Genomic DNA, 15,281 nt, shown 5'->3' with positions numbered 1-15,281 from the left:
TTTTTTCATCAGACTTACAGATTCCATACCTATAGAAGAGCCTATTATACAGCCCTACCAGTCAGGTTGAGAGGAAACTGGCAATGAAGGAATACTGAAGGCAAAAGAGGTGAATTGTTTTCTACAGTGTGTCCTTTGTGGCTTGACTTACTCGCTGCTAGGGTTTCTTTTTTCTTTTGTATAGCTAAGCAGTATATTTATTCCCATTTCCAAAATATTGACAGTTTGGAAGGATTCTTTTGGAAGTAGGCTGAGTTTAGTGCAGTTTTTTTATCTGTTGAGAATTTGCTAGTGCTGTAGCTGAGTTTGAAGGTGCATGTGTTCTATAATCCAGTCATAATTCTGTATTCATCAACTTGGTTATTTAGGGTTCCTTTTTAAATTTGTATTATTGTGAAGTTTTATCAGAAACTGGGAAGATTTTGGAATTTATAAGGTTGTTCCTTGATTCAAGGATAATGAGAAATACTGTTAAAATTCTCATTTGAAATAGTAGTTAGTGTAATTATGAATCTTTTTTTGAATGGCCATGAAACCAAAATCACTGAGAAAGTAACAACTGTTTGACTCAGAAAATGGTATGGTTGGTGGAGGAGGACTTGAATTATTCCAGAGGGGATTTGGTTCTAATGTATATAAGATGGTTTCCTTTACTAGTTTTGTCAGTGTTTGCATTTGACTTGTGTACTAGCAAGCATACGTTACTAACTTGTGTTTGCAGTGGCATGTCTTGTACCAGATGCTCATTAATAACTCCTTTCAGATGCTTTAGGAAATCTTAAAGCTTACTTTTCTAAAAAGTAAGCTTTACTTTTCTAAAAACGGTCTTTATGTCCTTTTCAGGACATACATGCACCTAATAAAATCCTTTTTGCAACAGAGAGCAATTAACTTTTTCCTTTGTTCATCATAGACTTTAAATGGATTTAAGTAGGTGCCTGTGAAAGTTGTAGATAAGATAAGTTTGACTTAATAATAGAGGTAGAAAAAACAGCAGAGCAAGGGAAATTGATTTTTCATTTTATTACATTAGCATTTCATTAGCTTGGCAGCTAATTCATGAAAAACCTAAAAATAACCAGGCTTCTAGAGTTCCCTCTGAAGTGTTTGAGCCAAGTGTATATGTGTTCTATAAATGTTTCAGGAAATACATTCAAGATAAAGGGTGACTTATCTCCTTAGTGCCAAGACATCCAAGTGTCTCAATGAGTGGTGGTGTTTTTTTTTTTTTTTCTCATTTGGCTATTTACTGGGAATTGCTCAGAACAATATTGGGACTAATTCGCTGTGTACCATTAAATCAAAGATACCAATTTTCCAGTCATATCTAGCTTAATGCCTCTTTGGTTATAGAATGCTTGGCCAAATCTACAGGGTTGACCTCCAACTTGCTTTTCAATGTCTTTGTTGCTTCCTCTCCTTGCTAAGAAACATATGAGCAAGAATAAAATCTTTATAATCCTGTAAGTGTTCAATCAAACTCCTAGAAAGGAAACATCAAATTCAGTTGCATTTGTGATTTTAACTAATGATCTGTGTTACAGTGCAGAATTTGTGTAATGCAGTAGACTGGATCACAGGTAGACTGGATGATATTTTGAGCTCTCATCTTAGATGTTTCTTATTTCTTACTTCTCCCTCAAAATTGTTTATGTGTTGAAGGGTGACAGTATTTTGCTGTGATTTTGTACCTAAAACTCTAGGATCTTAACTCAAGTGTGAATCTTCCTGACTTTGATGATTTATAATATAGAGCACATTTTCATGAGCTAAATTACACACCTTCATTTTCCTGTATAACACTTGCAGACCATTTCATTGGAAACCTTCATTGTAGTTTAAAAGCAGTGAAGAGTTAAGAGTAATAGATTTGCAGGTTATAGTAGTGAATACATCCTTATCTGTATCATAATCTGTATCTGATCTGTATCATACATTATAATATAAATGCACGGCTCTAAGGTTTGTATCCCTCAATACATATACGTGCGCGTGTGTGTATGTACACATTCTGGTACAGGGAAGTGCTCAGGGTTCATGTTTCTTTTAAATGGGAATGAAGATAGTTAACATATAAGTTTGGAAGCAGGGCAGCTCCCCAGTACATAGATTGGGAAGCAAGGAGGAGCAGAAAATGACATACAATATCTGGAGGCATTGGCTGTCTCCTTGGGCAATTATTTTACTGGTATTTACTGGCCAAATGGCTGGTTCCTGACAGCCCTGACCTCAGGCAACCCTGTCCATCACCAATTGAAACTTGAACAGGAAGGCTACTAGGTGTACTTCTCTGTGGGCATTGCTCCAAGTAGCAGATGCTGTATTTCAAATCCAAACACTTGCCCCTGCAAACTGGAAAAGTAAGTTCCTTGCTGCAAGGGAAAAATGAGCTGTCTCCAATGGAAAAAAAACTCACAGAAATTAAGTTCTTGGCCCTCTGAAATAGTTGTGATGCATAGTTTCACTGGTGCCGTTGAGTAGCCTAACCTTTCTTTTATCTCCCATATAAACATTCCGAAGAAAGGTGAAGTCTAGTGTTCGGTCAAACTGTCTTTTGTAAACTGTGTTAGGAACTGTGAAGTAAAATGTTCATTGTCACTAAATGTTTTCTTGAAGTTTATTGTCTGTGTTCTGTCATGCTCTTGCCATTTAAAAGTTACTCTGAATGAAATCTGATGCTTACATTGGACAAAATTGGCTGTTCGAGAGACACGATTTGGTCTTTAGCAAAGATGGTAGATGTTAGAACTTACTGTGATTTCACAAAATGCTAAGACTCAAATGTGACTGTCTGTATCTGAAAAGTCAGTAAACTATAGACAGTATTCTGGACTTCAGAGAAGTCATTGATACTCCTGGCAGGAGCTGACACTTCCATTGTGTTTTTGTGCATAGTGTTGCTACAAACACAGCTAAGAAATAAAATGACTGTAAAAGGGATGTGCTATCTGAACAAAACATCTTTCTACCCAGTCCCTTGTACCTAAAATGTATGCATTAACTTTCTTCTTACTCTGCTAGTCTGTAATAAAGTAGTTCTGCTACAACTGTGTTTTATACAAGGGCTGCTCTGAAAGTAATGCCTCCCATTTTATTATGTTGACCCATAACTTCAGAGGTGGATGTTGGTGGTTATGGTAGTGGAGGATGAACATTCCTGCCAATATTCCATTACATTTTGTTGTTGTGTGACAGATGGCAGCAGAGGGGCAGTCTGACAATAGGGTATATGACATGGAAGTGGATATGAAGCAAAGGTGTGGAATTGAATTCCTCCATGTGGAAAAAAATGGCACCCATTGTCATTCACTGATGCTTGCTGAACATATGGAGACCAAACAGTAGATCTCAGCACAGTGAGGTGGTGAGTGGTGCATTTCAGCAGTGGTGAGGGCGACGTGAATGACAAGACACATTCTGGAATTGCCATGCAGATTTTTATGAATATGGCATGCAGGCTCTCATTCATTGCTGGCTAAAATGCTTAGCTAATGGTGGTGACTCCTTTGAAAATTAGTGTTTTGTAGCTGAGAATTTGCTCTATCAAATAATGTTATTGTGCTCTTCATATGTGTTGTAGTTTCCTTTTCCTGCCTATTTATCTGAGAACAGTAATATCTTAATTGTACAGAAAGAAGTGATATGTCTCATGTTCCCATTTACTTCTCGTATTTCCTGTCTTGAATGCTACCTGCATTGGTACTGCAAAAACTGAGTTGTCTTAGACTTTTGTAAGCCAGATGCTATAAATATGTGTTACAAATTTTAGACTCTTCTCCTATCTTATACGTATGATTAAATAAGTTGAATCAGAACCACATTCTTTGTTATATGATAAATTAATGGATAAAGGGCATTGTGTTAGAATACTATCTCAAGCTGTTAAACAGTTCTACAGATCTTACTTGTTTACTATGTGGAGCAGTTGGAGAGAGGTTGTGCATTTTCTTTAAAACCTTAAAAAGGAAAAAAAGTATTCAAATAAAAAGTATGAATCTATAACACTAAAACAGTAACAAAAAATGTGTAACCCTCTGTAACTGAAGATAACTAATATTCAGAAATGCTTGACAAAGCTCTAAGCTAAATGAAACATCTCATTTATCTCATTGAAACTTTGGGGGAATTTTTAGATAAATGGAATATAATTTCTCTGTCTGAATTGAACTAAGGTGCCTGCATGTGAACTGTATATCCTAAACAATGGCATGGGATTGTGTAGCAGTAACAATTTTAGCAAGTTCTTTGGCGTTCAGGATAAATTGTATTTGGAATTCAGTGCTGCAAGGTATTGGAAAAAAAAGTTTGTACAGTTTGAAATGCTCTGGTTTATTGAGTAATGCCTTTTCTTTGAACTGGGAACTATTGAAGCGTGTGTAAACACAAACAGAAATTTAATAGCTCCAATCATTGTGACAAAAGGTATCACACACTACATATCTAGTGTGTTTACAAAGTATTTTTCTTAGTTTAGGTTTAGGCTATCTAACTCACAATCCTATAAAGACATAATGTTCTTTAGTGTGTGTTTTTTTGTTTTTTTTTTTTTTTTTTTGCTGAGCCACCCTTTGGCAGCAAGCATACCATCACCCAAAATTACCATTGTGATTGGGATTATTATTATTATTATTATTTTACCATTTTAAACAAAGAGACAATTTCACAGAAAAAAATGTATTACTGCATTATAGTGGATGTTTCTTCATGTAGCAGTGAATAGACAAGCAGAAAGACAAGTAGCTACTTTTGATGTATCTTTACATCTTAGGTGCAAATGGATTTTAAAATGTATTTTCCTTGGTTACAGGACTTCAAAAATTGCGGGAGGAAAAGCTAATTTTAAAAGCATTTTCATTGCAAGGTTTTGTGACAGTGGTGGATGAAGTGCTTTGTGGGAGAAACCAATGGCAAACTGTGTTTGTCATTAGAACTGAGTGAGTTGAGACTTGAAGCCTTTGTTTAATCAGTTTATTTCAAGTATTTGATCAAGTTGGCATGATATGTAAAACATCTGGACATTAAGTCTGGTAGAAATCAAAACATGAACTTAAAGAACTTTTTACCTTCTGGTTAAGAATACCTAAATGATAATCAGTTATACCTGCTTGTTTCTTTAGTACAAAGGTGCTTTACTGAGGCATGAACTTTTCCTTCAGAATTTGACTGTCCAAGACAGTGGCATCATAGAGTATTATATGTTCAGAATCCTGAACTGCACTGTGTGCAGCTTTTAGTCTAAAAATGATTACACTGACAGACGTAGTGCATATCACCATTTCCAGTGTAAGTTGTGGTGAAAGGATTGTCATGGTTTTGTGATATTTTTTGTTATCGGTGTTCCACATCATAACATCATGTAAAGAACTGGCAGTTAAAGAGTTAATGTTCTGGCTCTGTGGACTGCCGTTTCTGGGTGCTTGGCTCTCGGGGAGGGAGGGGAGGAGCTGCACGCCCCAGGGGTCTTTGCGCCTGGAGGGAGTTGGTGAAGCTGCTGGGCAGACCGGGAGTTTCCTCTCGGTTTGCGGCGAAGCATGTGGTCCCTCTGAACCTTACACAGTAAGGGCTTAGCTTTGGACTCTCTCTCACTCACTTTGTTTTGACTTGTTGGCCTCAATTCCGATATAATATTTATTAAGTTAATGTTCCTCCTCAGATTGTTGCCGCTGTTTTGTTTTAGACCCGTCTACTATTCCCCTACCTTTTCCCTTTCGCCCCCCCCCTTTTTTTTTTCCCCAGGGCGTGGGTCCGCAGGTCCCCTGTCTCGTTAGTCATGGGACCGGTCTGGGCCGGCCCGTAAACCGCCAACGCTTTTTTTCGCCTCTTTTCTTTTCCGGGCCTGTGGGCCTGCTGTCCCCCTGTCACGGACACAGATCCATACATAACGCCGTGACAAGGATATAAAGCACATCACAGTAAACAACAGGTTGAGGAACTGAGCTCCCTTGACGTGGGTGTCCCTTTGTTTCATAATGAAGTGACTCAAACCTTAAAGAGTTCCATTTCAGGGACAAAGTCATTCAGAGTATCTTAAGATGATAAGCATGTGAGAAATAGATACTTTGTTCACAGTATCACCACATTCATTGGTAGGTACAGTACAGAGTATCTTAGTTCCTCTCTCCTGTTTTTTTTAGTTCTTTTTGTTAAAAGCCAGGAAAATAATACGTCTGCTGCTTCTAAGACTAAGGAACTTGTGGGGACCTATCACTCTTAGTTGAACTTTTCATTATGAATATCTTTAGTGATAGTTTAACTATGGGCTAGATTCAGCCACTTGATGAATTAGAAAAGTGCAATTTGATGATAAAAGTCAGCTTATTCAAATTTGAAGTACATCTTGCAGTGGGTATGTCTCCAGAGCTTATACCAGATATGCATAGAACTGCCTTTAAGAAGAAATCCTATCTAGTTCTATTTTTTTCTAGATAAAGTTGACAGAATTGCTTTAACTGGTTAAAAAAGAAAAGCCTACAAAAAAACACCACTCCTTTAAACTGTTATTCTTATCCTGTGTCAGTCTCTCTTTTGTCACATGTAAATTAGCAAATATGTTCTATCAAAAACTAAAGGTTTTTTTAAACTTCAGCATCTTAAACTGCGATGGTACTCATTGTGCCCTAAAATACAATTTTAGGGTGGTCTTTTCCTCTGAAACCAAGCTGCTCAACTGTAATTAGATGTACGTGGGACTTTCTAACCTCATCATTATAATTATTAAGCTTTCCATAAATCTTTCTATTTTAACATAATTTTCTACACAGACATATGACAATCAATTTTATTGTTGTTTGTTTCCTTTTATAACATATACACTCATCTAGGAAATAGATACTTACAGCTAGTGAAGAAAGTGAGAACCTCTGAAACATCAACAAATTTAAAAGAGAAAGAACAATCCTGATTACTGCTGAAAATGTTCGCTTTGCTAAGCAAACTTCCTGAGCAAGGTAAGTCAAGGAAAAACCTTGTTGATGTAGTCACTTGATTTATGTTCAGGAGTAGCAGTTTTATGAAGTGAATATACAGGATGAAGAAACAGAAAAAGTTTGGTTAATTATAATGCTAACTTCTAGAGCTTTCAAAATCTTTTTGTGTATTTCTGTGCAACATACATTAAATGTCCATATTTAAAAAAGCAAATGATGTAAATGATAAATATGTATAGGCACAATAAAGCAAGGCAGGGTGGACAGTACAAATCGACTGTAATTGCAATTCATGAACAATTCTTAGTTGCATTTGTGCTTTCCTTAGCTAATAGTAGAGTAGATCTGTCAATGTATCACACAGCAAGTAAGTTTAAAAAACAGGAGAAGTCTAATGGTACTTCTAGGAGGGCTTCAAAAACATCTGAAGTAATTGTCAGAATATTGAGGTGAAAGCAAAGCATAAATAATTGGATGATCAGATGTTTGACTTAATGGAATTCAGTAGTTTTGGGGACATATTTTTTTAATGGGTATTTTTCTTTTAAGAAAGATGAAGAAAGTAAACAGTGCTGGTTAAATAGTTTTGTTCCAGTATTAAGGGTATGTAGTGAAAAAAAATCTAGAATTTAACAGGAGAAAACGAATACAGTTTTTATGGAAACAACTAGATCTGAGGCAATTAAATAATTGTTAGAATTAAACCTTTTATGATATTATAAAATTTCAATCAGTTTTATTGATTGCATTTTAAATTCTCTAAGGCTGTTCAAAGTCAGGGCAGAGGTCATGTAAAACTGCAGTGAATCTGCTCTCTTAAGGTAAATGTATTGTTTTTGTTAGGCATTATTCTGAGTCAGATTATGTACCAAAATGTGCTCAAACAGATTTGAACATGTAGTGAGACCTGTGAGTGTGCTCTTCTTACCCAACGAGACCATGGAAATATTTTTAATTGATAAGAATGAAATTACAGCTGAATGATTCTGAAACTTATTCTTTGTTCTGTAAAAGAATTAGGTGAGGAAACATGATTCATATTAAAAAGGCTGTTTGTTCCACAACAAGGGTGGTGACTGTATTTTACAAACTACCTTGGACAGTAGTGTATTTTATTTGCCTAGAAATTGTTCTTCCTCTCCGTACAGGTTGGTAGTGACCTTTCCTACTTCTGCAGTACCCTGCTGCAGGAGCCACAGTACAAAAGCAAAGGAAGATGAGATAAGAGCAGAGAACAACAGGAATCAGACAGACACCTAGAGCTGCAGCTTCCCAAGCAGGAGCTTCATTATCTGAAGTATAATTCCTGCCACTGTAGCCTTTGGTTTCATTTCATTTATATTCTCACTACATAATATACGTAGGTATGTCCTCACTAGCAGATCTCTATGTGACTACACAGGATGGAGGACGAGGCTCTTGTTGCTGCCTTTATGTGTCTGTTTTATGTGTCTCACTGTGCTACCTATGTGGATGGCTGTGTATATATGTATATGTATACATGTGGTATACATGTATGTGTAGTCGATATGCACGTGCCTAATGGGATCACATTTTTAGCCATGGTGTGTAAATCTAGGGGCATAGAGCAGCAACAGCCTCTCCTCTCTCTGTCTGTCAGGTTTTATATGGTATTTTCCCTTAACAAGGGTATTTGTTAAATATTCAGAGAACAAATCTTGGCAGCAGGCTGCACCTTCAAGGTTCTTTCTCAAATGGTGAATGAAAGAAAGAGTGGGGAAGTATTCCAAGAAGTATGTACATTAAAGGAAAAAAGTATTACACATTTTTATCATTGTGTATTACTACAGAAGGTCTTTTAGCAACTGACTATATATATATATTGCTGTGTTTTCAGCCTTTATGTACACAATGCGTGATTACCTGTCATGATGTTGTACAAAACAACGTTAATTCTAGCCTTTAGTATGCAACTTTCCAATGCTGGGCAAGACATGTGCAAGAAATTCATATTTTCATTAGTAGCTCCATGGTAGAACACTGCTCGATTACAGGAATCTATAATACAAAAAGAATGAAGCTGAATTTATCACAGTAACCATTGTATTTTCCATGTTATTTACAAGGGCTTCTCTGAAAGTAATGCCTCCTATTTTATTATGTTGGCCCATGACATCAGAGGAGGATGTTAGTGATGTGGCAGTTGCCGTGTGACTGATGGCAGCAGAGGGGCAGTCTGACAGAATGGTGTCTGACATGGAAGTGGGTATGAAGCAAAGGTGTGGAACTGAATTCCTCCATGCAGAAAAAATGGGATCCATTGACATTCATCAACACACGCTGAATGTTTGTGGAGACCAAACAGTGGATGTTAGCTTGGTGAGGCAGTAGTGGTTTGTCTCAGCAGTGGTGACAGCAATGTGAAAGACAAGCCACATTCCAGACAGCCATGCACAGCTGTCCGACTATGAAATGAGGAGTTTCTTGATCAGCTCATCCACGTCAGTTGGCAGATTAGAACCAGGGAATCATATATGGAACTAAATATCGGCTTCAATGCATTGGAAACAGTGGTAATGTTGGAATATCACAAAGTTTGCATCAGGTGGGTCCCACAAATGCTCACACAAGGAATGGAAAGAACACTGTATGCAAGTTTGTCAGAACTTACTGAATCAATGCAAGGCTGAAGATGACAGTTTCCTGGATTGCATCTTAACTGATGACAAGATGTGGTGTCACCACTATGGGCTGAAGTCAAAGCAGCAGTCCATGGAGTGGCGGCATTCTCCATCGAAGTGGTGAATTCCTCATCAAAGAAAAAGTTCAACACACAGTCCTCAGTGGGTAAAGTGATGTGTGTAGTCTTTTGGGATAGGAAAGGAGGGATCCTACTGGCTTTTCTGGAACCAGCAACTCTGAATGTTACATCATGATGCTGACTAAGCTGAAGGCTTGAACATCCAGAGTCAGGCCAGACAAGAAGACAACCTTCCTCTTGCATCATGATAACAGTAGGCCCTGTACCAGTTTGAAGACCATGGAGCACATTGCCAGTCTTGGCTGGATTGTCCTACCGTATGCACTGTACAGTCCAGATTTGGCACATTCTGAATTCCATCTGTTTGGGCTGGTGAAAGATGGACTTCATGGGCAACATTTTCCCAGCAATCACACTGTCATGGCAGCTGTAAAACAGTGGGTCAACTCCACTAGTGCAGATATTTGCGAATGTGGCATGCAGGCTCTTGCTGGCAAAAATGCATAGCTAGTGGTGGTGACTAAGTTGAAAAATAGTGTTTTGTAGCTGAGCATTTGCTCTGTGAAATAGTGTTGTGCTCTTTGTATCTGTCATAGTTTCAATGGAAATAAATAGGCATTACTTTCAGAGTGACCTACATGCTTTATTTAACATTAAAAGGAACATTAATACTGAGTGGCTACATAGTACTTAAAATCTGTGATTCTCTTATTATCATGCAAACTTCTTAAGCACCCAGTCATAAAAGTAGAACGACTTATAACTGTATTCATATTTTACACCTGGAGAAGATGAAAAGAATAGCCACCTGAATTCCAAATGAGTTCTCCAAATAAATAAAACCATATGCTGTAGCCTGCAGTCCTCTCTTATTAGTTTCCTTCCTTCATATCTTTGTTGCAGTGATTGGACTATTTATAAAAGTAAAGCTGTCAGTACAAGATTGAGATGTTTGCTGTTGTGCAATGGATACCTGTCTAGTTGAAACTGGACAGCAAACATTTTTTTCACTCAGACTATTAAACAACCATCAGATGGCATATCCTGAACTACAATATGTAACTGGCGTCCTGCCTTGCTTTATCTTGTTTGGCTTTGGGCTATTTATTTCTGTGAATGTAATATTTAAAACATCATCTGTATTTGGAGACTAACTTCTCTCTTACCACCTGAGGAAAGTGTCACTGAAAACTAACTTTCAAAACTATATAAATATGTGAATCCTAGTGTTTTAAGATAGTTGAAAGCACGAAAATGTGGTTTTAGAAGTCAATTTAATTAAATGCTTTTGAAAATATTATATTGTGTGCTCATATATATGCTTCAGTAAAATCATAGAATCATAGAGTTGCTCAGGTTGGAAAAGACCTTCAAGATCATCGAGTCCAACTGCAACCTAACCATACTACCCTAACAAGCCACGCTAAATCATGTCCCTGAGCACCACATCCAAATGGTTTTTAAACACATTCAGGGATGGTGACTCAACTACCTCCCTGGGGAGCCTATTCCAGTGCTTAACAATCCCTTCTGTAAAGAAGTTTTTCCTGATATCTAAACTAAACCTCCCCTGGTGCAACTTGAGGCCATTTTCCCTTGTCCTGTGACCTGTCACCAGCAAGAAGAGACCAATCCTGCTCTCACTGCAATCGCCTTTCAGGTATTTGAAGAGAGCAAGAAGGTCTCCCCTCAGCTTCCCCTTCCCCAGACTAAACAGCCCCAGTTCCTTTAGTCGCTCCTTGTAGGGCATATTCTCCAAGCCCTTCACAAGCCTTGTTGCCCTTCTTTGGACCTGCTCCAGCACCTCAATGTCCTTTCTGTACTGAGGTGCCCAAAACGGAACACAGTACTCGAGGTGGGGCCTCACCAGTGCCTCGTACAGGTGGCAGGATGACTTCCCTAGTCCTGCTCACCACACCATTCCTGATACAAGCCAGGATGCCGTTGGCCTTCTTGGCCACCTGGGCACGCTGCTGGCTCATATTCAGCTGACAGTCTATCAGTACACCAAGGTCCTTTTCCATCAGGCAGCATTTGTAAACGATAGATTTCAGTTGAAACAAAATTATGCTCCAGTCAGGTTCTCTTAGAAATGCCAAGATCCTTTAGAACATTGATATTTTTAATGCTAGAATACTGCAGGATATTTCCTATGTTCCACAGATGCTTACTTTGTATCCTGTGACAAGAAAAATACTGAACAATGGCAACAGCTAGTGAATTGTTTCCAAAGACTAATTCCTCTCTTGAGTAATGCTACTATTTCTCAATACACAGTTCCGTGGCAGTACAGTACAATTCCCTGGCATCTTAGAGGGAAGAATGTGGCACTTTATATTAGATAGCATTTATAATTTAAACAACTCCTGATTCCAGCTCACATTTCAGATTAATGTGGCTAAAAGGAATTCAGATTTTCCTTTATTGTTTTTTTTTTTTTTTCTTGCCCTCTTTGTGGTCTGGTCCTTAAAGCAATCAGGTTGATGTTTCTTACTAATTCCCATGTATCACCCAGTGTCTCTGTGTTAAATCAAGATAAGGTTTGCTTAAAACATACACAAAGCAGTGCAGTTTTCCTCTAGACACTTTACTGGTGTTTGAGGGTTTGGTTCTCCACTGCTGCAGACTTTTTGTGCAATCTTGGGGTAGATCCACAAAGAAATCGTAGGATCACAGAATCATGGAATGGCTTGGGTTAGAAGGGACCTCGAGGATCATCAGGTTCCAACAGTCCCCTGCCACAGGCAGGGTTGCCAACCGCTAGATCAAATACTAATTCATATTGCCCAGGGCCAGATCCAGACTGGCCTTGGACACCTCCATAGATGGGGCATCCACAGCCTTTCTGGGCAGCCTGTTTCAGCACCTCACCACCCTCTCTGTAAAAAACTTCCCCCTGACACCTAATCTAAATCTTCCCTTCTTTAGTTTAAAACCATTCTCCCTTGTCCAATCACTATCTACCCATGTAAAAAGTTTATTTCCTTCCTGTTTATAATCTCCCGTTAAATATTGGAAGGCCATAATACATTCTCCCCACAGCCTTCTCTTTTCCAGACTGAACAAGCCTGGTTTCTTCAGCCTGTCTTCACAGGAGGGGTGCTCCAGCCCTCTGATAATCTTTGTGGTCCTGCTCTGGAGCCTCTCCAAAAGCTCTACATCTTTCCTTGTGTTGGGGGCCCCAGACCTGGATGCAATACACCAGGTGGCACCTCACGAGTGCAGAAGAGAGGGACTCTCACCACCTCCATCACCTCAGGCTGTATTTCATGTATATGCAAACCAAGTTTCCTGTAAAGAAAAGAATTTGTCATTCTGATTCTCTGATACTTCAGTTGCTGGTACTTTGTTGTGACATTATGTGGAAACAGACTGGAGACTATCCAGCTTGCCACACAAAATTATCAAGTGGTTTGCTGAGGAAAAACAAGTGGCCATAGCTTACTAAGTAAATTGAAGCAGTGTTAAATATCTGAAGTGACCCTAAAGTTAAAGCAAGCTTCAGTCTTAACACACAGAGCAGGTGTGCACTGGCCTTATAGCTGTCCTGTGCCTCCGTGCCATCTGTGAGGGATTAAGGCAGGGAGCCATGCACAAATACTGATTCTGTGCTATCTCTATCTTTGCTTTGTTTTGATTTGTAGCAGCAACTCCTCCTCACTCTCTTTCTCTTTCCTTACTTTTGCTATGCTAGGAAAGTCAGAGGTCTATAAGAATGTATGCCCAGGCACAGTCAGGATCAGAAGCTTAGTTATTCCACATCATGGTTGAGTGGTCTGTTACAATGGCTGCTGTGTAAAAGAGCTTCTTCCACTTCTGAGTCTTTCTAATAGAAAAGAGTGATCTTTTTTTTTCAGCCCTGGAAACAGTTTAGGCATTAAGTAAAGGAGAACAGCTTAGGTACTGTACACAAGTAAAGTGCCTAGCTTGTGAATGCCAAGCAGAAATGGCCATCTCATCTCCAGAGTGAGGGCCGTTACTGACCATTTCTAGCACCCTCCTTTTTCATTTACTGGCACACAAGCATTATTTTTTTCTAGAAATTAATTTGTCTCTAAGATAGTGTAGACAGAGATCTGAAGTATCTAAAACAAGCCTGAAGATTTCACTCCAGAAGCCCAAATCCAAAAGCTTGGTATTGAAAAGCTAAGCATAATTACCCTTGTCTTCCTCTCTGTGTAAACGTCTTGTTCTTCAGGGGATATTCTTTTTACACACACTTGTTTAATATCTACCATGATGAAAACTTGTTTTCATGTTGTTCCATGCTTCAACGTGTTCTTAAAGAGTTACAGATGGTCTTTCATATTTGTTTCAAAGATCATGCAAGTTTTTATAATTGCCATCAGATTTTGACTTTGTAGCTCTAGCACTAGAGATTTCCATTTTCAGCTGTGAAAAATACATTGCTTACTCTCCTAATATCAATTAAGATGATTGCTAGTGAAACAGCAAGACCTTTTCTTTGGCTCCAGTATAGCAGGATATATATTACCAATCTTAACAAATACTACAGTATAGCTGTGGACTGGGAGACAGATGAAATTACGTGTACAAATATGGAACAAAAGGGTAGTCCTTACCTTGATGCAATTGCAGTGTTAATGCCATGTAAACACAGCATGCAGATTAATGTAGTAAGAGAGCAGTAGATCTACCCTGTCAACACACTCTGACTTAACACAGTTGCCCAGTCCTAAGTGTGGATAAAACATAGGTAGCTGAAAATCAGTCTAGGAAAAACCATAGGTTGAGGAAACAGATTTAGGTTTTCTGCAAAAGCGGCTACTCAATAAGGAGTGCTGCTGATCCCTTGTCCATATGGCAGCTCCTGTGATGACAGCTGCCGAAGTCAGCACTCTTAAAAGTTTGTTGGTGGGAATACTTATAGATATTAGCACATGACAGAACTGATGCAGTCTAATAAAAAGCTCGTGAAATGTGAGGAAGGTGAGCTTGAAATCCCTGGCAGAGTGACAGGTGCAGGCACGTAGTCCACAGGAAGACACTGAGGCAGCAGCAGAAATATTCTATCTAGGTGCTGTTGTTAATATGTGGAGGGAACAGAACTTATCATAACTCACTACATGGAAAAAATCACTCACCAATTAGTAGCTAACTTGCCAGTACATCAAACATATGAGATTCTAAACCAGATGTCTAAAGATGGCAATCATACCACCATGTTGGCAATCACACTGTATTCCAGAGGAAATCTTAGTGGCCATAACAAGCATGAGCTCACTGTTTACATCTAGCATGTCAATGATTACAATGACTTGAAATGTCTGGCTCTGGGAATTAAAATGCAATAGGACATATAGGTTAGACTTCTGAAATAGCAGAACCTTAGCTTGTTCTGTGTGGTATCACTGAAGCTTGCTGAAACTGCTTTGGAACTGGAAAGATTTCATAACACAAAAAAGGCCCTTTAAAGCACTTGCATCATCTTGCTTTTGAAGTGAGATGGAAAACAAAAATGGAGAGAAATCTACCCTACCTCAAGACGTGCTTTTGTAAAAGTGGGCAGAAAATAACACCTTTAACTCTGAGATTGGGATTGATATAATCTGTATGGGCTAGAATAAAGAAGTTGAAGAACAAAAAAAAAGAGAGAGGATTGTTTCCCAGAG

The 15,281-nt window shown here is 38.5% G+C and overlaps 1 protein-coding gene across 1 annotated transcript; it reads right to left on the bottom strand.

The window, feature by feature from the left end:
* Window positions 1-6,957: 6,957 nt before the first annotated feature.
* On the bottom strand, window positions 6,958-9,891 carry MANSC4 (MANSC domain containing 4). Its single transcript, XM_021382019.1, has 3 exons — window positions 9,783-9,891; window positions 8,811-8,945; window positions 6,958-8,257 (listed from the first exon to the last, which is right to left on the bottom strand). The coding sequence occupies exons 1-3, from the start codon at window positions 9,889-9,891 to the stop codon at window positions 8,010-8,012; spliced, it is 492 nt and encodes a 163-aa protein (XP_021237694.1). The 3' UTR covers window positions 6,958-8,009.
* Between the last annotated feature and the right edge of the window lie 5,390 nt (window positions 9,892-15,281).

The sequence above is a fragment of the Numida meleagris genome, unplaced genomic scaffold, assembly GCF_002078875.1.
Source record: "Numida meleagris isolate 19003 breed g44 Domestic line unplaced genomic scaffold, NumMel1.0 unplaced_Scaffold165, whole genome shotgun sequence".
NCBI lineage: Eukaryota > Metazoa > Chordata > Aves > Galliformes > Numididae > Numida > Numida meleagris.
The sequence above is the reverse complement of the archived record's forward strand: the minus strand, read 5'-3'. Positions and strand labels throughout refer to the sequence as shown.